The 21,456-nt window shown below is 36.5% G+C and overlaps 1 protein-coding gene across 2 annotated transcripts in view; it reads right to left on the bottom strand.

Annotated features, from left to right (window-relative positions):
- The window catches only part of LOC121313175 (cyclin-dependent kinase 14-like), a 218,316-nt gene that overhangs the window by 25,909 nt on the left and 170,951 nt on the right, over positions 1-21,456 (bottom strand). For both annotated transcript variants that reach the window (XM_041245467.1, XM_041245468.1), the window contains one exon: positions 19,045-19,193. In XM_041245467.1, coding sequence (XP_041101401.1) covers positions 19,078-19,193 — 116 coding nt within the window. In that variant the 3' untranslated portion in view covers positions 19,045-19,077. The remainder of the gene's footprint in view (positions 1-19,044; positions 19,194-21,456) is intronic.

Below are 21,456 nucleotides of genomic sequence, written 5' to 3' on the forward strand. Positions count from 1 at the left end.
TAGATGAATAGTGATAACTGTTTAAAAGCTCGGGGGTAACAATACACTAATGTGAAGATATAATACATTACCACGATATATGCTGGTTGAGATGCAATATGTATCACATCACATTATACTGTCCTAATTGGCTACTTGCTATGATGCATAATAAGACACAACTAGACATTTAATGATGGACCAGTTTGTTACTGTATGTATTCATACCAGCTATAAAACACACTATCTTTATTCAAGAACCTTTTGGTGAATTACAATGAGTCCTGTTGTGCTTTTGGTCCTTTACCTCCATACAAACAGTACACATCTCCATTATGATAATTGTAAGGTTGACATAAATAAATCATAATGCTTTCATAAAGTATGGTTACAAATTTTTGCATAAGGTACTTCAGTTGGGTTCTGTCTAATTGTACCGTCTCGATTACAGTATTAGAATGTTACGTAGATGCTTAATTTAATTAATCAGCTAATTAACAACAACAACATTAAAATATTGGTGTTCAATATTCAAGCACTTAAAAACAGATAAGGTCTCACTACAATATGTATTTGTATATATTGCATTTGTTTTCCATTTATAGAGCATCATTCCAGATTAAAAACAAACCAAAAAAGGAGGTTTTTTGTGTGTGCCAATATTAAGTCTAAGTCTGAGTCAGGAGCCCCCCACCACTGCAGTGAAAGCACAGCGACACAGGGCAAGTGTTGGCTCAATCTGTCAGGCAGCCCAGCTCGACAGTAGGGATCATGGCAGTAAATAGAAAGGCCCACAGCAGGCTGACCTTCCTGGTGGGAAGCAGAACCGACAAGCTCAGCAACAAAGAAACATATTTAGACCCCTGAGAATTCTGACACGCTTCTCACAGGAAAAATGCCCCGAGAAAGAGCTGGCTACCTCCAGCTGACAAAGTAGAGAGGAATAAATGTTAGCACTGAGGGTTATGCCTAGCAACAAAGAATTTAATAATATGAATACATTGCTGAAATCCCGGTGGACCTGAAACTGTCCATGGGTTCATTAATACTGTAGTAATTTCTCTGTTTTAGAACCTACGGGCTCCTTTAGCTTTTTAAAGATAAGACCTTATGAATTTTTAATTTTAAGATGTACATGCATTATTATAAAAACACCTGTAGACTGAAACCAAGCTTTTGTCGTAAGTATATATGTTTTCACACTAACAGACTAACAAATGTCAGCAAAACTATTGGGACTGATTACTGGGGCTAATTTATTTTTCCTTCAAAAAACTGCCACCTACATGTACAAAGGGATTTTTATATACTATTTATAAGTGTTTCAAAATTCACTGTCATATCTGGTCTGTGGGTAATTACTGGACCTCAATAGGGATCTCTATGGCACAAAGGTTTACATGTTCATTCTCTTTCAAAATCTGTTTCTACCTGCAAAGTGTCATTGCTTTACCTTGCGTACGTTTGCCCCAGCATACTCATGAATTTGTTATATGACATTCGATTCGCAATCACATGGCTTTGGTTGCAGCTCCTACATACTGACCCTACCACAAATTACAAAATGTAGGAAAAAAAATTGATTACCTAATCCATTAGTCTTCAATGTATGCTGATTTACAGTATGTGGTCATGTGACATGTCAGGTGATTCATTCAATTTATATAAAGCTGTGCAACTATTCAGCAACAATCATAAAAAAGAAGGATCTCTGACTTTACAAGGGGAATAGTGGGTGCCCGTGTAACCAATGTGTCCATGGGGAAACTGAATGTTCACTGTATTGCACCATTTAAAAAAAAAAACAGCACTCCATTCACATGCGGGTCGAAACGGATCAAGCCTTCATACGTGTGCAATGTAAAATGAGAAGAAACCGACATACTAGAGTGGCCCAAACCACAGAAATGTTCATCACCGCTGGGAGTCACTGTAATTACCTAAATAGAGTATTCCATTTCTATTCTTTCTGCTTGTCAGAGCTCGGACTCCTTGGATGATGAATATCCTTTGCAAAAGTCTGGAACAGTAAAAAGACAAAATTGATCATTTTGAGTTATACTGCTCTGAAGGCCCACCTCATTGAAAATGATAATGCATTTGGAGCAAACAAAACATTCTGTACTTCCCTCACAGTGAAGCTTTTTAAGCATTTATTTTTAGCCTTCTGTGCCACTGCAAACAGAGCTTTTTAACTGTCAACTAACTGTAGGCACACAATCACCCTCCCCTTTGAAACCCACAATGTTAAAGCTAAAAGACATGCTACTACTTCATTAAAATGGACATATTCAAGTTCTGTGCAGAAATTCTAAAAAGTGATGTTTTCTTTCCACAAATGGTGTTTTTATTATATCTCTATGTGTAACCAGAATACACCGCTGAGAAGCCACATCTCATCTGCAGTGTGATCTTGTGAGTGAGTTCAAGAATCAATTGCTATTCGTAGGCCATATCTTACATTGTCCAATGCGGCCAAGGCTTTAATTGTGAACAATCTGCAAAATGTGTCAAGTCCTTCAAACTAGAAAACTAGAAAAATAAACATAAAAAGCAGCCCTGCAGTCATTCTACCCATGGACTAGATCAACCTCAGGCTAACACTGAGGCTTTTCAGACAGGGCTCTTCAATAGCTTTTCTACCGCTCTTCATCCTTGAACAAAGCCTTGGCTGACAATACTCAAATCTTCCCTCTTGGATTAACACCCTCCCCCCACCCCTTCTTTTGGAGGAAAAGTATGCAAATTGTGCTCCGAGTTCCCTGAAAACAGCTATCTTTTCTCTGTCTACTTTACATCTCAAGCGACCCATCCCACTAGCTGACAGGGGGACCAGCCCTCCAATTCAATATCCTTCACAGCTCTGACAGTTGGATCCTGGTTCTAAAGAGCTCATTTAGACATAATTAACTATTCCCTGCAAATTCCCTAAGGTATGGTAATTGTGCTAAAAGCTAACAACTGATGTATTCATGTCGGCTTTCTTCTAAACCTGTTTTTCTTTTCTTTTTAATTCACCGAGAGCTCTCCTGCTTTTTCCCTTCTTGCTCACTTCCTAGTAACATTTCAGGCAGTGTGGAGGAATGTAGGTTAGAACAGGCAAGTATAAGAAAATCACAGTGCAAACATTTCACACATGAGACACGAGAGGACTTACAGAAGTGTGGCATTAGTTCTGTGCGCTGTACACACACTATAAAATGTGGTACTGATTAAAAAACTGACTGTCAGTCAGTTACAGTGGTGATTTCCATAAAAAATCTGAATTTAATCATCTCTGAACCCTAAATACTGTGAACTGTGAATTTTCCAAGCTGCTCTGGAAATACTTGGCTCAATAGAGAAGACCTGTTTTCATGGAAAAGGGCCTGAAAGAATAAATCCAGAATCACTGCTCATTAGACATACCCATGAGTTGTAAAAAGGGGTATGTGGGTTGACAAGCTGTAAGCATTTATACATATTGCTTTGTGTGAAATCATCCATTATTATAATGTATATTAGGTGGATACAATGTTGATATTTCTGGTAAGTGCTGGGAAATAGTACTGTAGATTTCCAAATACCGATATGCTTTCTTTCAGTAGCAGAAGAATGTATTATATTAAACTGCTCAGATAAATGTCTGTAATGATTATTAGCAATTTTACACATAAAAAGAAAATAATTACAATGCTTTAAACTGCTACCAGCTCTGCTTCTGCTCAGAGAGTAGGCCATATGGCCATGTCATGATTGAAAGGACTTCAGACACCTTAGTGCTGATAAAAAAATTAAAAAAAATTAAAATCTTACACATTCTACCCACTCAGATTAGCTAACTTTTATTAATCGCAGTTGCGTTAAAAACAATTACTGGTTTCAGTCAACAAAATCTATTTTGGTATTACTTTGTCCAATAATATTGTGATGATGGTCAGATATCCATGTTGACATGGGAAAACACTTTTCTTTAAATCTATGTAGTTAATTAATATAGACTTTCTGCTTGGAAATAACTTGCTATGCAAAAAAAATGTATAACTACAAAGTGAACAAGCTTTTCAGACTCCTTTCCATTTCTTTAAATATATTTACAGCTTCATTCAGTACTTTTTAGTACAGGCTGGATGGTTCGTATTACTTATACACAGTAAAGTCTCTTCATAAATACATCCATCCCTATTAACCCTTTAAAAACTAGCCCTTGCTAGAAATAATCCAGCTGGTTATAATATCATCCAATACAAATTAAACCAGTGCCTCATTTTCATTGTTTATCTTGAAAACCTAGATTAATGAAAACAAGGTCTGTACAAATCTATAGTTACTAAGAGAAACACGCATTCACAGAACCGCAAGAGCTCTGCAAGGAGATTATGCTAATTCACCTCATTCATAGTCAAGCCTCCTCCGCACATGTCAGGAGGATGGCATTTGTCCCCTCTAGTGATAAACAAATTATACATGAAATCAATTCCTTTTCACAATAATTTTCCCTATTGGGCATTATCTTTCCTCCCCTGCTCCCTCCAGTTAAGCTTGCTTCCGGTAACTTGCTAATGAGCTGGGGGACTCCTGTTTCAGAGGGGGCACCACCTGCCTCAAAGTCATGACACATCCCATTTCGAATGCTGCTAGCATTGTTCGACAGCTCCTGCTAACTAGCCTTCTTGACCTGCAGAAATAAGAACTCATCAGATCGAATCCTCTAACTTGTCAATCAACACCGTAAAAGATCTTCACATTCACTCCCCAGGCAAAAATGAAGGAAAAAGAGAGAAGGAAAGAAAGAGAGGTTTAGAGGGACTGTGAGAGTGTGAGACAGAAACAGAGAGAGAGAGACAGAGAGAGAGAGAGGGAGAGCTGCCTCTGCAGCTAGCTAATGAGAAATTCTTTCAGGCTCTAAAAGCTGCTGAAAACAGTACAATATGGACAAAGCAAGGCACAAACAAAAGAATCGCTGTACTTTGGGTTCAGTCCATTAAAATTTAATTTTTGGAGCAACAAGCTTGAAATGTGCTGGTGAAACAAAACTGAACAAAATTGACAGGAATGGTAGTTCCTCACGCCAAGTTATCAGCGAAGCGCGATAACTGCCAGAGACACTCTATACAGCAAGGATAGTTTGTGTTTTCATCAGCCAAAAGCACCACTTCATTTTCTATTTGTAGTTCCCAACACGCATAGGTGAAATGTAGGAAAAAAAAGTCAATACCTGTCATACAATTAGTGAAATAAGTCTCCAAAGTAAGGTAAAAATGTCCTTCTCCTTTTTCTCCCAACATATTTCTTTACAGACCCCAGGCGCTTTTATCTATTCATATGTATATTACAGGACATCTGAGTTTAATGACAATTAACTTGTTTTGTCAACATGGAAATATACTAGGGAACACATTTATTTTTACATCTTTATCATCTATATTAAATGATTTATTGATATTTAAAAATGGCCTAGTCGCACTAAAATAAATAAATAAATAAATAAATAAATAAATAATTTCGAAGACCCCAGGCAGTTTTATCCATTCATATGTAAATTACAGGACATCTGAGTTTTAATGACAATTAACTTGTTTTGTCAACATGGAAACATACTAGGGGGTGCACTTATTGTGACGTCTATATGATTTATATTAAATGATTTATTTGTTTTAAAATGATGCATTTGCATGCAAAAAAAAAAAAAAAAAAATAGAAATATAAAAACAAAGGTCTGACATGAATGGGATTTGAATGAAGCTATAACCGTCAGTTTCCAAGCATGTTGTGCTATATTGTCATCATTAGTACTCCACGATTAGTTGAGACAAGCAGTATTTTGAAAGATGAAGTCAGCCAGCTGAGAATTCTCAGGACTTTGTTATACTTTGGAAATTTTTCGAGTCATCATTCATCTTCATCATCATCATCATCGTAATCATTATGAGATTCTGATCTTGATCTCTGAAAAATGTTGGTTTCCTGTCAGTGTAACGCTCATTGTGGTCCCTATTGGGGCAAGGAAGTATGGTTTCCTCTTGATACTGGTTGATGAGAGTAATGTTATTTGTGGTACCCACTGGACAAAAAGGAATGTACATTTTTCTGGGAATTAGCTATGCTGAAGGATAGCCTATATATTTTGTAAAAGTAAAACATTAATAAATATTGAAATACATAAATACATGAATCAATACATAGACATTTCTTTCTTTATCTATCTTGACCTTTATTTCTTTTTCACTATCATATAAACACTGCCATTTAATACTGTATGAAACGAAAACATATACTCAGCAGTTATTGTTCAATGGTATACTGAGCCTCAAAAGAAACGTACCACTATTATGACATTTATTTTCAGAAAAAAATAAGGTGGATAAATGATGGACATTGATGAAATGTTTTTGTTTTCTTTTTAATCACTCAATCATTCATCCTTGACCATGACAAGCTTGAGTGACTATGACTGAAGCATATGCACTTAATTACCTAATTAGACAGACAGTTGATTGGACATTGATCAGAGTGATTTTAGCCGTTGAATTGCAAGCTTGAATAAAAGCAATAAAAAAAAAAACATAGAAAAACACCAATATGCCACATCTGTCAGGAGAGCAACACCTTCGTGCAATCGGCACATTGGAGGCTGGACCAGAGCAGCGTACTGTGGCTCACCATCTTGGGTGCTCGCAGCCATCAATTTCAAACCTGGCGAGAAAGTATAACCAGACACACTCTGTCAATGACAGACCATGAACTGGGAGACCAAGAGTCACAACACCTGCCCAAGATCGACAGATCATAATGCAGCATCTTCGTGATCGTTTAGCACTGCCAGTCGAACAGTATCTGATACTGCAGGTTGTAACAATCCATGCATCAGAAGTTCAACTGTAAGAAGGCAGTTGCACAGTCATCATCTACAGGCCAGACAACCATACAGGGGTCCTGTGCTCAGCAATGTGCACCATCACATCAGGATGAGGTGGCGCCAACAACACCTTAGGTAGACTTGCCTTCAGTGGAGCCAGGTCCTCTTCAGTGACGAAATAGGATTCTGCATAGACTGCCCTGATGGAAATCAGGCGCAGACGTGTGAACGATACGATAATTGTTGTGTACGACAGACCACTCGTGGGAGGGTCCACGTGTGATGGCCTGGGCAGGAGTGTCTAGTCTAGTTACATGTAACGTAAGGGGAACGGGACATGCCGTTACTTGGCATGGGAATATGGCAAGCCAAATTGCCATTTAGAGATATCTCAAATTCATTTATAGATATCTCTAAATATTTGAAGATATCTCTAAATCGTTTCCAGATATCTCCAAATATTTAAAGATAGCTCTAAATCATTTTAAGATATCTAAAATACATTAAGACATATCTCAAAATGATTTACAGATATATTTAAATGGAGCTTTAAATTAGATATCTAAAATGCATTTTTAGATATCTTTAAATCATTTTAAGATATCTCTAAATAATGTCCTGTTCATTTAGAGATCTCTCTAAATCATTTGAAGATATCTTCAAATGGAAAGGAAGCCATTTCAAGATATCTCAAAATGACTTTCTGTGAAAATGCTCTATGTTTTCAATGGACTTCCTGTTTATTTAAAGATATCTTCAAATGAACAGGAAGTTATTTGAACATATCTTCAAATGATTTAGAGAGATCTTTAAATAATATGTGGATTTGGCTAGCATGGTACGCCAAACTGTCATTTAAAGATATCTTAAATGAGGTATTTAAAGATATCTGTAAAAATCATTTGAAGATATCTTCAAATAACTTCCTGTTGATTTAGAGATATCTCTAAATCATTTAGCGATATCTCGAAATAACTTCCTGTTCATTTAGAGATATCTGCAAATCATTTGAAGATATATTCAGATGGAAAAGAAGCCATTTCAAGATATCTCAAAATGACTTCCTGTGAAAATGCTCTATGTTTTCAATGGACTTCCTGTCCATTTAAAGATATCTTCAAATGAACAGGAAGTTATTTAGAGACATCTCTAAATGATTTGGAGATATCTCTAAATAAACAGGAAGTTATTATGAGATATCTCTAAATGAACAGGACATTATTTGAAGATATTTTCAAATGATTTAAAGATATCTTTAAATGAACAGGAAGTTATTTCGAGATATCTTTAAATGATTTAGAGATATCTTTAAAACCCTCATTTTAAGGTAGCTCTAAATAACAGTTTGGTGTGCCACGCTTGCACAATCCATATGGTTTCCATAGTATTTAAAGATATCTGTAAATAAATTTGAGATATCTTTATTTCATTTTTAGATATCTCAAATTGATTTACAGATATATTTAAATTAATTGTAGATATCTTAAAAACTGCACAAGTAAACATATCTGGAATTCAGTTTGAGATATCTTGAAATGTTTTACAGATATCTCTAAATATTTGAAGATATCTTAAAATGCAATTTGAGATATCTCTAAATGATAATTTGGCTTGCCATATGGGAAGGGGGAGTGAGTGTATGAGTGGGGAGAATGTGTGTTGCTGTTTTCGGGGGTTGCAGAGCATGGATGTGACTGGTTGATGAGTCTGATAGCGGCGGGAAACGACGGGAGGTTTTAATAAGGGAGTGCATGAGCCTGGGGACTGGAGACAGTCCAGCACTGAACTTGAAAGAGAAACTGTGGGTGCGATTGAGCGAGCGTGTGAGCATGTGACCGGAGACAATATGCAGTGAAAGTGCCAAGACTACAACGTAGGGTTATTATTTTGGTGCTGTGAATTTGGCCCCTGACAGGAATTCTCTGTAGTTTCAAATAAAACAAACATTTTGAGAATTCAACACTGTCTCCCTGAGTACTACTTCCTAAACATGAAAACATTATAATATACTAAATGAATGGATCAAGCTTATTATAGTTTGCAAAATCAGCTGAAAATGTAAGGCTGCACTTTAGTAGTAGTTGTTTGTTTTCTTTATTATTATTTGTATGTTTATTTAATCATGTTTTATTTTGAGCACTTGTATGTATATTTTATTATATAAAGGACACGTTACTATTTTATTCATGTTTGCTTTGTATACTGGTATGTTTTGATGTTGTGATTTTCACGTGTAACATTTGGAGTACTTGCACCTTTTGTCACTGCTAATCACTGCCCTCTTTAACCAGCTTACCTGCTAATTAAGTAATTCACTTGTTAATTAATCTGGGATGGCTTTAAAAATTAGTCTCGCTAGCACAGCAGCAGCGGTACACAGAAACTGATGCTGCTGCTGTTGGTCTGTTTGTTTTGAGGTAACAAAACTACAAGGATTTCCAGTCCTTCTGGCATTCTGGTCCGTCCTTAAAACTCCTGTCTCGTGGAAGCTACTTGTATTAGAGATTGGACTTTGTTTATAAACTTCGCCGCGCTGTTAAATCCCTATATGGTAGAAAGATTGCAACAGTTTTAACTATATGAGAAAAGTGATTATAATTACTTGTTTTATTTGTGTACTCTTGTGGTGTTTTCTATATTTTATTGGTGGTTTTTATTTGTGTTTTATTTTAATATACAAAGCTCCAGCCTTTTTACTGTGCAGTTTTTATGATACTGCCTTGTATATTTCTTTTTGTGCTTTTAACATTGTTTTATTGTATTTTCTTTCAATATACAAAGCTCCCGTTTTTATAGTGCATAATTTTATGGAATAATGTTATGTTAGTTGCTTTGTGTATTTGTTGTAAACTGCCTGGAAATAACTCATTGAGACTTGGCCATTTCAGTTGTCCTGTTTCTCCCTGTCTTGTGTTGTCACACAACCATTCCAGTGCCAAACAAAATAACCAGTAACCAGTGGGGGGGGGGGGGGGGGGGGGTATTTATATAAAAAACTAAAAGCTTTTAATACAATCGGGATAATCATTATTTACAAAATCTTGTGTGTCCTGTTACTTGATAAAAACTGTAATTTTACTGTTATACTCCTTGCACATGGAACTATTACCTTTGTGGCGTGAAAGCTAGAACATCTGCATTGCAAGCTACATTGGAATCATGTCTTGGGTTCGATACCCACACAGGATTTATATTACAAACTTAAAAAAAAAAAAAAAGTATTTTATTTATGTGTAACAAACACTGAAAGTGCAATGAGTGGCGCAGCGCATTTCACGGCAGTGCTAACACGACCTTAACTTGTCAAAAGTGTCAGAATATATACAGAGGCCGGTGTAAACTGCGCTATGACTTTAATGCTGTCGCAAACACTTGACACCTGACCCCCAGTATTTGAGTAAATTCAAATGAGAACAATTGCAGACATCACAACAAGGAAAGAGGACAGTAAAAAACAAAAAGTACTACTGAATACGTATACAATAAATCCAAATAAAGTTTCAATTGAATGAGAAGTCCTCAAGATATAACAAAAATATATACTTATTATGTACATTTGGAAGCATCCATTACACCCCCATTGCCTGGTTAAAAAAAAAAAAAAAAAACAACAAAAAAAAAAAACCAGCCAACTTGCAGTCATATTGTGCCATTACATTCAAGAGAGATAACTGCAATTTTCCCTTATACCACAGGCATTCTTGAACCATGAGCGAATGTGTAAATTGATAATCACAGGATGACTCAGAACACAGAAGATTTTGTTCAACAGGGTAATACCAGTAATAACAGTTTAATTTTTAAGGTAGCACAGTTTGTTGTCAGGGTCACAAGCAAAACAGGTTGGTACACACAGGAGTTTTTCATACAAGCAGAATAATCCTTTCTTCATCATCCACCAGAAACTAGTTCACTACAATTCACTACAATTCACCAAAACACAGTACTCACAGGTCACACTCCTCAAACTCCCCAACCAGAATGAGGATAGACACTGCCTTATATATTCACACAGTTAACAAGCTGCAGGTGAAAGCATTATCCCGATTGTTGAGCTGCACCTGTCTTGCAGCCCAGTGCATCACGGGACATGTAGTTTTGTTTTTTAATTAATGACCACCATTTTAAAACCGTGTGGACTACATTTCCTAGTAACCCATAACCACATGCATATTTCATAAAGGATACAGGGTTCGCAGAATTTGCGCCCTGATGAATGGGCGGTACAAGATCTTACCACAGTATATATGTGGAGGCTCCTTAGAGGAGGCAAGGGAGGCAGAGCCTCCTCAACTTTTCAATGAAAAAAGTATATAGTATTATAATATAGTATATATAATATAATATAGTATTATAATATAATAATGTTCAGTAAAATTAGATACAATTATTGGCTAAAATCTAAGAACATTTTTTTTTTAAACCTAAACCCTAGATTCAACATACCAAAATTAACAGCAATTTTGGCTGCTGAGACAAGCATCTAGAGTACTAGCAGTGGCAGACAGTGTTCTGGTCCTGGAGGAGCATTTTCCTTTATGAGGGGAGGCTCTGCCTCCATGGCAAACTCCTATCCCTCAATAAACACACTAGCAGCAGCAGATCAAATGATCTGAGCATGGGTTTTAATTGGAGGAGACCAGAGTGTTTTGTTTTATCAGAGGAGGCAATGCCTCCAATTGCAACCTCCTGTCTGTCTGAAACACAGTAGTCGCAGTAGCAGATCGTGTGATCTGAGCACAGGTTTTAATTGAAGGAACCACCCACATCCTCCCGCCCCCTGCTGAAGCACTACTGTAATGCACTAAGTATGTATTAATTGTGAAGGCAGACCAAAACCAAAAACTGAAATTTGAACAGGTCTTCATACTGGTTGGTATGACAGATTGGATTGGCTGACTGGAGGTGTAGCAAATAACCATCTTTATTGCTGGCCTTGTTTACTTTTCAGTAACTGCACTCGCATGGTCAAAGAATGGCTTCAAAAAATCTGAAAGCCAAAGAATGACTTTAAAAAATCTGGATCGGGCTGTAAAGGGTCACAGCAAATCAAGAGACCATGTCAGTTATGAAGATAAACGTTCAACTTTTGGGGCAAGTTAGTGTGCGTGTATAAAACAGTATTTTTTTTTTACTGAAAAATACTGTTTATCTACCAAAGGAAGAGGAGAATTCGCTGTGTGTGTCTTCTCTCTGTCAGTCAGAAACAGACAAGCAGTGGGAATGTTTTTTTATTTTATTTTTTTTTTTAATAAAATCAGCTCAGAAGGTACACAAAATGACAATAAATGTTTTTAATTACAATTAAAATGTTTTTGTTTTTATTACTTTAGGGAGGAGGTTTTCCATCAGCCAGCTTTATTTCAAGTTACAGCTGAGTAATGTACCTTGCTCCAGAACTAAAGTTTGCCTGAATTGCTTCTTTTATATTTTATATTACATATATATGTTCCGTATGTACAGAACGGTATCTAATTATTTTGCTGGCCATTTATTAAGTTTAACAAATTAAGTCGGTAAGGTGTACTACCGTGAAATTGCGATTTACATGGGGCCTTATATACATATATATAATATAATGCCCGAAGCGTCAGGCTGAGGGCATTGCACCCTAGAGGTAACAACAGTCTTTCCGAGGGGTATTTCATTTTCCACTATTAGCTGCAGTACATATTTAATATACGAGTTGGTCAAAATAATGAGAGGCAAGGTTGGATAGTAAATATGACTTTATATACTGTAATGCCATAAATATTTGCGAGTTTTCCACATATTAAAAAAAAAAAAAAAAAAAAAAAAAAAAAAAAACGATTTTTGGCATGAATATCTTAGTGCTGTACATATAATGAAGTAATATACCACTACCAGTGGAACAGGTCACCAACATTTCTGGAGCAAAATAGGTTTTATGGGTGTGATTTGTCAAATATTTTGGTTGCAAATATTTATGGCTTTGCAGTATTTTGTATAAATATAGCTGATAGTAAATGACAAAATACCAAATAAGTAACTTTCTTTTGTTGTAGTTCGTAATGAATTTTCTGTTAAGTCACAGAATCGCTGTTCAGCAGTTTTTTTCTCCTATGATGAGATTTTAACCAATCGCAGGCCAGAATTTCTGAAGTTTGGGTTGTTGTCATGCTGAAAGGTGAACTTCCGTCACAGTTTCAGCTTTCTTGCAGAGGGCAGCAGGTTTTCCTCAAGGACTTCTCTGTACTTTGCTCCATTCATTTTTCCTTCTATCCTGACAAGTGCCCCAGTCCCTGCCAATGAGAAACATCCCCATAACATGATGCTGCCACCACCATGCTTCACAGTAGGGATGGTGTTCTTTGGGTGATGCACTGTGTTGGATTTGTGCCAAACATAATGCTTTGCATTTAGGCCAAAAAGCTCCATTTTAGTTTCGTCAGACCACAAAACTGCCTGTGAGTCATGGCAGTGATAGAGGGAAGTGGGAAAGTGGGTGTGTGGACTTTCCCTCTCTCTGAATGGTTGGGAGGTGGGTCTTGGGAAGATTGTTAGCCTTATGCTCTACTGTTTCCTCATGTCTGCCCTTTTAGACGCGCTGAATATGCAGAAGCGCTGGTTGAGGACCGAGAACCAGCTGGGAGAAAGAAAACAACCCAAAAGCAAGACAGTGACAGCGGGGAACCCTTGGGCAGACCTCCGAAATATTGTTTAGAGCAGGCAGGCAGTCGGTGATCTGGATCGTACGGGTATCAGCGACCGGGATAACGCTGCCAAGTGTAGCATCTTTTCTTTGTAGTTTTATTACTGTTTTATTTCCCTTTTTCCTTTCGCCTTCTGTTTTCATTATTATTTTGAGCACCTGCGAGTGCGCCCGCAGTTAATTTATTTACCAGCTTTGGTATTCCCGTGGTGCTGTCTATCATCGTTGATAAACAGGTCATGGGCAACAGTTCCCTCTGCGGGTAAAAAGAGTGTATTTATAGAAAATAAAACTGGGCACCGGTGTGGTGTTTCAAGTACATCTGTTCTCTCTCCGGTGTCAGTGAATTACCCACCACCCTTCCACATGCAACAAAAAGTGAAAATTTTGAAAGAGGGTGTAGATTTTCTATAGCACTGTGTGTGTGGGTGTGTGTCGAAAAAAAAAATATATAATTTACTGTAATACACAAAATGTAACAAAAAACATATTCACAAATAAAGATTTTGTAAAGAAAAAATGCATTGCATAAATCTCTATACTTACATTGTCCAGCACAGTATATAATTCTACAAGAAGCACGTGTTAAAATGTTTTATACCATAATGTGCAAATAAATACCTTCCCATGTTTCTTAACCATTAATTCTGTGAGGTCTTTTGTTTTTTCTCCTTTGATTTTCTACATCTTTAGACACAGCTGCTGAAGAGCACACAGCTGGAGATGCTGCTGGCATAGAGGTAGTAAGTGCAGCGAGTGGGGAGCAGGGCTCTGCTCCTGACAGAGACTGGACAGCAGGGCATGGCTGCTTCTGTCACCGTTGAGAGGCAAACTAGGTGGGAAAAGGACTCATGGACAGTAACAGTTCTGTGGTAAAGAGGGAGTGAAGCCTGGATTGCACATGAAGAACCAGGTTTCTACAGGTTTTAACTAAAAACAAGCATATCCAATATACTATAGTGTGCTAAACCAGGGCCTCAGGTGAGTTTTGGGGAGTATAGTACTGGTTTGAAGCTTGCCCAACAGTTGCAACATAACCATGTTGTCCTGTAACAATATGCTTGATTAAAAATTGAATACAAAATTATAATAATTGTATCACTGAAGTATGACTGATATGGTTAAAGCTAAATGCCCAAATATTCAAAAGTTATAATAAGAGTTGTCTTATTTGTACACTACATCTGAATCAGAATTAGTGGGATAATCATGTTAGTATACAATATGATTTTGCTTTCCAAGAATACATGCCAATGGATAAACAGCTTAATTAATCTTCAATTGGATATGCATAATTCTAAGAACTACCCCTGTATATTTGAAAATAACAACCTATAATGCACACAACCTCCACACACACACAGATGTTTTGTTTTGCAAATACAGGCATCCATTTCTACAAGAGATAGGTTGTGTTGCTGCATAAAAGCCTTTGATTTGTTTAAGCTATTGGAAAACGTCCTTTTTTAACCATTTCATTTCTGCAGATAAGAGTTACTAGAGATAATATAGCAGAATAGTCTTGAAATGAGAGCTAACCAACCAGAGTGAAATAGGGCCATCTTTCAACTCCCTCCCCTCACTCTAGTCATTGTTATTATGACATTGTCCTCGGTGAATTCATGCATCGTCCTAGGCTAGCAGCCCACTTCAACTCAGACAGCCCTTTATATGAGCTTCATGCAAGCTCTTCTGAAACAGCAGCAGGGCACAAAAGCAGTCTGCTGGGAATGTTTCTGTAAATCCTATCAGGCTGCAGCCCTGATATAAATAATACAATAAAACACACATAGGCCCTGATAGATTCAATCCCATGCATTTCAAACTCCTCTAGAGATAGATGTCTGGCATTCCATGGACAGAGAAGGGTATAAATATTCAATTAATTACCACACTAACTCTATTATTTAAAAGTCCCTGGCAGCCCATCATCTTATTATAAAGCATTCAGTGATTTTCCTTTCCTTTTTTTTTTTTTTGTAATGTAATATTTGCAGTAGGATACATTTCTTTCTTTTTCCACTTCTGTAATGCATGCTTGTTAAAAAGAAAGAAACATCATATCAGTGTTGACAATTGAAGCCATCAGTTTATTCAAAGTCTTCTACAAAAGAACAATTTAAATATGAATCCTCCATGTCAGGGGCTCTGGAGGAGGACAGTATGTTGACCCGAATGCTTCTTTACTCTGAAGGTACACAGTTCAGTGTCTGACATCGACAAAATGATTTATTGTATAGTGGTAATTAGGTATACAATTGTTGATACTGTATAATAGGTGCACGTCGTATATATATATATTATATATAGATATAGGTATATATATATATATGCTATATATATATATATATATATATCGATATATATAGATATATATATATATATAAGTATATATACACACACAAAAGTTTACATACCCCAATGGAAATTTATAATTTCTAGAAATTTCTCAAAAACAATTAAATGTTAGGAAAAATCTTTTGTAGCAAAAGTTTTGCTTTTAAGAAAAGTTACAAGAAAAAATGTCTACAATTGTTTACTTCAGCGATTGTTTTGCAAAACTCCAAAAATGCTAATTCAAAAGTATTCATACCCTGACAAGGAAATTGAAATGAATAGTTAGTTGAGGCACCTTTAGTAATAATAACCTCTTTTAAACGATTAGGATGTTTGTCAGTGAGCTTTTGGCATGATTCTTGTCAACGCAAAATTGTTCCAGATCATTTAAATTCTGAGGACTTCTCTTGTGCACAGGCTCTTTTAACTCATACCAAAGATTCTCAATCAGATTTAGATTGGGACTGACTAGGCCATTCCAGAACCTTGATTTTATTCTTCTTTAACTGTCCTTTGGATCTTTGTCTTAGAACATCCATTTGCACTTATAAACAAGTTTTGCAGTGGAGGGTTTCACATGATTGGCTAATATCTTTTGATATGCTATGGAATCCATTTTACCATGTATTGGAACTAAATTTCCTGTGCCATTACAGGAAAAACAGCCCATAGGAGGATATTACCACCTCCATGCTTGACAGTAGGTATAATGTTCTTTTTGTTGTATGCCTCACAAGACTTTCTCCAAATGTAATGACTATCAGTGTGACCAAATAGCTTGATTTTTGTTTTATCACTCCAAGGTCAGCAATAGAATAGCCTGGACTCGAACCGGTGACGTCCAGGGCTATAGGGTGCATCTTGCACTCCATGTGAATCACCTTTACCGGATGCACCACTCGGGAGCCCCCTGAGTCTTGTACTGCTTGATAATAGAAACAATAATTGAAATTGGGATACTCAATGCTTGGAAATGTTCTTTTATCCTTCTCCAGCTTTACGACAATACATCATTTTCTTCAGATAGCTCTTTACTTTTTCCCCCTATTGACTTATTGGTAATGAATAACGCACCAGCTGTCCCAAAGCTATCACTTTTGTGGTTTGTTCCCCCATCCAGCAGTTGTAGGGAGTTATGCCTAATCCTTTCACACTCTCTAAGAATGTTCACCTACAATCCAGCATTGTCTAGACTTTTTTTTTCTTTTCTAGAATTAGGTTCTGCATTATCATATTGCAATTTCTAGTACCTTGCAGATCATATCATCAAAAGGGTATGATTATTTCTGAATTACCATTTTTGGAGTTTTGCAAAAAGATTGCTGAAATAAAAATGTATACATCTATTTCTTGTAACTTTTTCTCCTCATCCACAAAAGCAAAACTTTAGCTACAGTTTTTTTCCCTAAATTCTACATATTATACATTTCCTCTGGGTATGTAAACTTTTGACTACAACTGTATACAACTATATATATACACACACACACACACACATACAGTATATATATATCCTTGGGATTAAGGGCACAGTAATTTTCTGTCAGTAGCAATAACAAAAAATAGATATAACTTTAATAGTGACATAAGATTGGGGGGCTTAAAGGTATTTGGAAAGCACATTTTAAAATAACAGCTACATATGCAATGCTTTGGTGCTACAAGACTATTTACAAAAACTGTTTGCATAAAGTAACCAATACAATGTGCTCAATAATATATTCTGCAATACAGCCAAAACATTAATTTCCTAATAAAACTACAAAAGATTTGTTCCCTACACATTACAAAAAATGGCCTGAGATTTGTTAGAATTTCCAAACTTCAATGCAGAGTTCTAAGCTAGCCAAAGCAACTCCAACCAAACAACTTGCCTTGAAATAAATATACCAGTGGTTACTGCATTGTACTGTGACACAGTAATGTAAAATATGCTAATAAATCCACACCATTGTGTAGAATTTACTAAGAAAATCTCTATTCATAGTAAAAAAAAAGAGGCAGACAAATTCCTATTCTTACAGAAATTCTTCATATTATTAGTAAAAAGGATTGCCATTTCAAGTGACATTTTGATTTCATGTTGACGGTGTGATGTTCCAGCAAAAAAGCTTTCCACCTAGTTCTTCCAAATATATATTCCGCAGTTCAAGTTTTATAGTCTAGAATATGTTTTCACTTTTGGTCACAATTTATTTACTTTGACTGAGCCTGTTATTGTACGTGACGAAAGAATGGTGCGCTACCCCCCCCGACCCAAAACACACAGTTTCCAGCATACTCTTTCATACAGAAGTGGCAACATGGACTGTCTTTCTAAAAAAAACCACAACCTCTTTAAATCCTTGATTCGAACATTAACACAGTAGGGGCACCCGGCAATACTGTAGGGGGAGGGGGGATCTTTATGAATACCCTCACAGTCTTAAAAAGACCCTGCAAATGTCTTTGTACACCTGCCAGTCATTTAAAATGTAATCCTCACCTTAATGTAATCATTTTAATTTCACTCAATGCCATTATTACTGGACTCTAAAACCCCAAATGACTTGCAGCTGCATGTTGAAATCTCCATTATCTACTGAATTAAAATGACCCTCATTTTCCTGAGCAGAGAATTTGACAGAAATCAAAAGGTCCTGTCAACAACAAATCCCCCCCCCCCTTCATCTTACACATAACATATAAATAGAAACTCCCTGCAACTTTTGGGTGGGGGGAACAAGCCACAAAAAACGATGGCTTTGGGGCAGCTGGTGCGTTATTCAGCTACAGTGAGCTTAATCTGTTCTGCTGAATTTGTTTATTTACAAATCGAAACAACCCGTCTCAGGAAAACCTTCATGATTGGCAATGAGGATTTGTACAGATAAACAAATGTAGGTTGACTTTAGAATTGCAATTGACTGGTTCCACCATCAGACACATTAAAGACTCCACTGAAGGGATGCCTGCAGGGATACACCCAAGGATAAGAGATTAGCCAGTAAATTGTGCTGTTAACAACACACTGCCTCTCACTAAACCCCTACATTGATTCTTGAAATCACATTTGTAAAAACAGAATTCATGCCATAAAAGAATACATTTATAAACCATGCAAAAGCGTAATAATTTATTACATGGTATGAAACCAACAATTAGGGTTAGAAAGGAATTTAAAATGAATTTGTCATTAATAAATTGCTATTAAAAAAATAAATAAATAAATTCTTACCTGAATTCCTGTTCTATGGAATACGGTGTCCTGTCAGTGTTGGGTGTTGGACGAACCTTTGCCGTGACTGTTGGTTTTCCCACAAACCCTTATGCTGTCTCCTGTTTCAGGTTGTAACCTGACATTGTGAACAGTGAAAACAGAGGACACTGGGAAAGAAAATGAAAAAGTAGTTCTGTTCACTTACACTCATGTATTCACTCTAATATAGATCATATACCATTACACTGTAATGCATTTGATCAGTTATATCCAAAACACACAGAAGACAAATGGATTGCATGATACTTTTTTGGACCAACAAAACAGGTACATTAGTAACATACAACCTTCAGCATGGTTGTTAATACAAAATTAGAGCTATCATAAAAGAGATTCTGACACTTCAAGTGTCAAATCTAATTGGGATAAGCCACATAGATCACAATTACTGTACATACATCAACTTATAGCAGCAAAAATATGTTTTACAAAAATAAAACAGATATTTCTCATTTTAAATCTATTTCTAAGTACAACCTTCAGTTTGATTTATATGAAGTTAATACATGGTGTGTAGGGTATCTTGTTGTAAAAGAGATGTCATTTTGTACAGTATGAGCAGCCTGAAGCACTTTGTTTCACTTCGTCTCGCAGTCCTCTCACCCAAACTGCCACAGGACACCCTACACATGAAGTAATAACTTCATATAAATCACACAACTGAAGATTGTATAGCAACCCGGACCAGAGCAGACTGTGGTGGGACCAGAGCAGACATGTAAAAAGTCGGATGAATGAATCCTGTATAAATACCGTTATACACAGCTGTAACAATTACTATATTCACACAATTATTGTTTTGAGATTCAGCTTTTATTAGGGGAAAACCTAATAAAAGCCCCTAAAAACCTGGTACAGAAAAATACAGCTTAATAATGCTTGTGACGGGATAACTGTCTGCTGTATGGGTGCGTGCATTCGCTGCTGAGTGACAGGCAGGAGAGCGAGACGGAGGTTGAAGTTGATACACCCCGCAGGCGAACAGGATTTATTTACATAACAACACACTGAACAGCTCACATGACACTACCAGCAACGGCAGCGCACGGAGCAGAAACAACACAGCGTACAAAAACTTTGGTAGGATCTACAAAATCTGAACTAATCTTCTCTCTGTTCAATAAAAAACTAACATTGCTGAAGAGCTTGATCACGGCAGATAAATGGTAAGGGTGGCTATGTAACGGGTTACTGTATTTAAAAATAAATTTAAAAATGACCCATTTCCGTGTTCCTTAATATGACTAGAAAAATTATCCCTAGCAATTGGTAATAAAAAATAACAATTTGGCCACAATAAATGAAAGCAATTGCCTTATGTTGGGAATTAACTTGATGTTAACTAATGTTTCATAGAATAACTGCTATGCCAGCTCAAAGCTTGTCAAATGAAGTGGGCATACAGATAGACACAGCACTGCATACTGTATAAGTGGTTGCTACTATTTTGTAATAAAATGCATAGCACTCTTTTTCAAGGTTAAAACACACTCAAACAATATTTCTATTTCAGTGCTGCAGAACTCTCAAGGTTAGATCATGTAGGGTGTGAAGCCCCACAAAAAAGACCCTGTATGTAGAGTTCTACAGTAGTTTGAATTACAAACACACCAAACTCCTAATGATGCATCTACAGGATTTCTATTTTAGACTGACACACTCCTAAACAGCCTGTGGGTCTATCTCATCTGAGAGAGCTGAGCATGATTTGGTAGTTAGGGCATGATGTGTATTCTGGTGTAAAAAATAAAAACAATGAACTACCTATATTTTAGGTTTATGTGAATAATTTGATATGCACCTGTTCTGATTGGAGAGCTGTTTCTTATTATTCCATGTGCTTCCTAGCTGTCATTATTTAGAGATGAACAATTCTGGATAAGTTTGACAGTTATTTTACGATCAAACCATCTTTTTCTTCTGGTGGGACTTAATGAGCAACTTGGAATTGGTAGGAAATATCTGGGTTATCTCAACTGGTGTTCTCTTCTAGTTTAGATTCACTAACTCTGATATCTCAAACCCATGCCAAGATTACATTCAAATTCTAAAGACGACTCAGCACTCTGCACCAAACCACCCCTCGGTTTTTTTTTTCTTCCTTTTTTAAATGTTATTGAAGCATTAGCATTCTTTGAAAGCAACCAAAAAAAAAAAAAAAAAAAACCACAACACAGCGTTCGGTAATTACAAGGTTAACACATTTTGTTTCATGTCTCGTTAAAATTAATTATCTTCTTGCTGCAGGAACTGGGCTATTCCAGATCTCAATTTTACTCCAGGCATTTAGTGCATCCTCCATTTAAAAATAAAAGTGTTTCATCTTCATTCTTCCCATCAAAAGATTTAGCTTGCCAGTGTTTAGCGTTA

The sequence above is a fragment of the Polyodon spathula genome, chromosome 3 (genome assembly GCF_017654505.1).
Source record: "Polyodon spathula isolate WHYD16114869_AA chromosome 3, ASM1765450v1, whole genome shotgun sequence".
Classification (NCBI taxonomy): Eukaryota; Metazoa; Chordata; class Actinopteri; order Acipenseriformes; family Polyodontidae; genus Polyodon; species Polyodon spathula.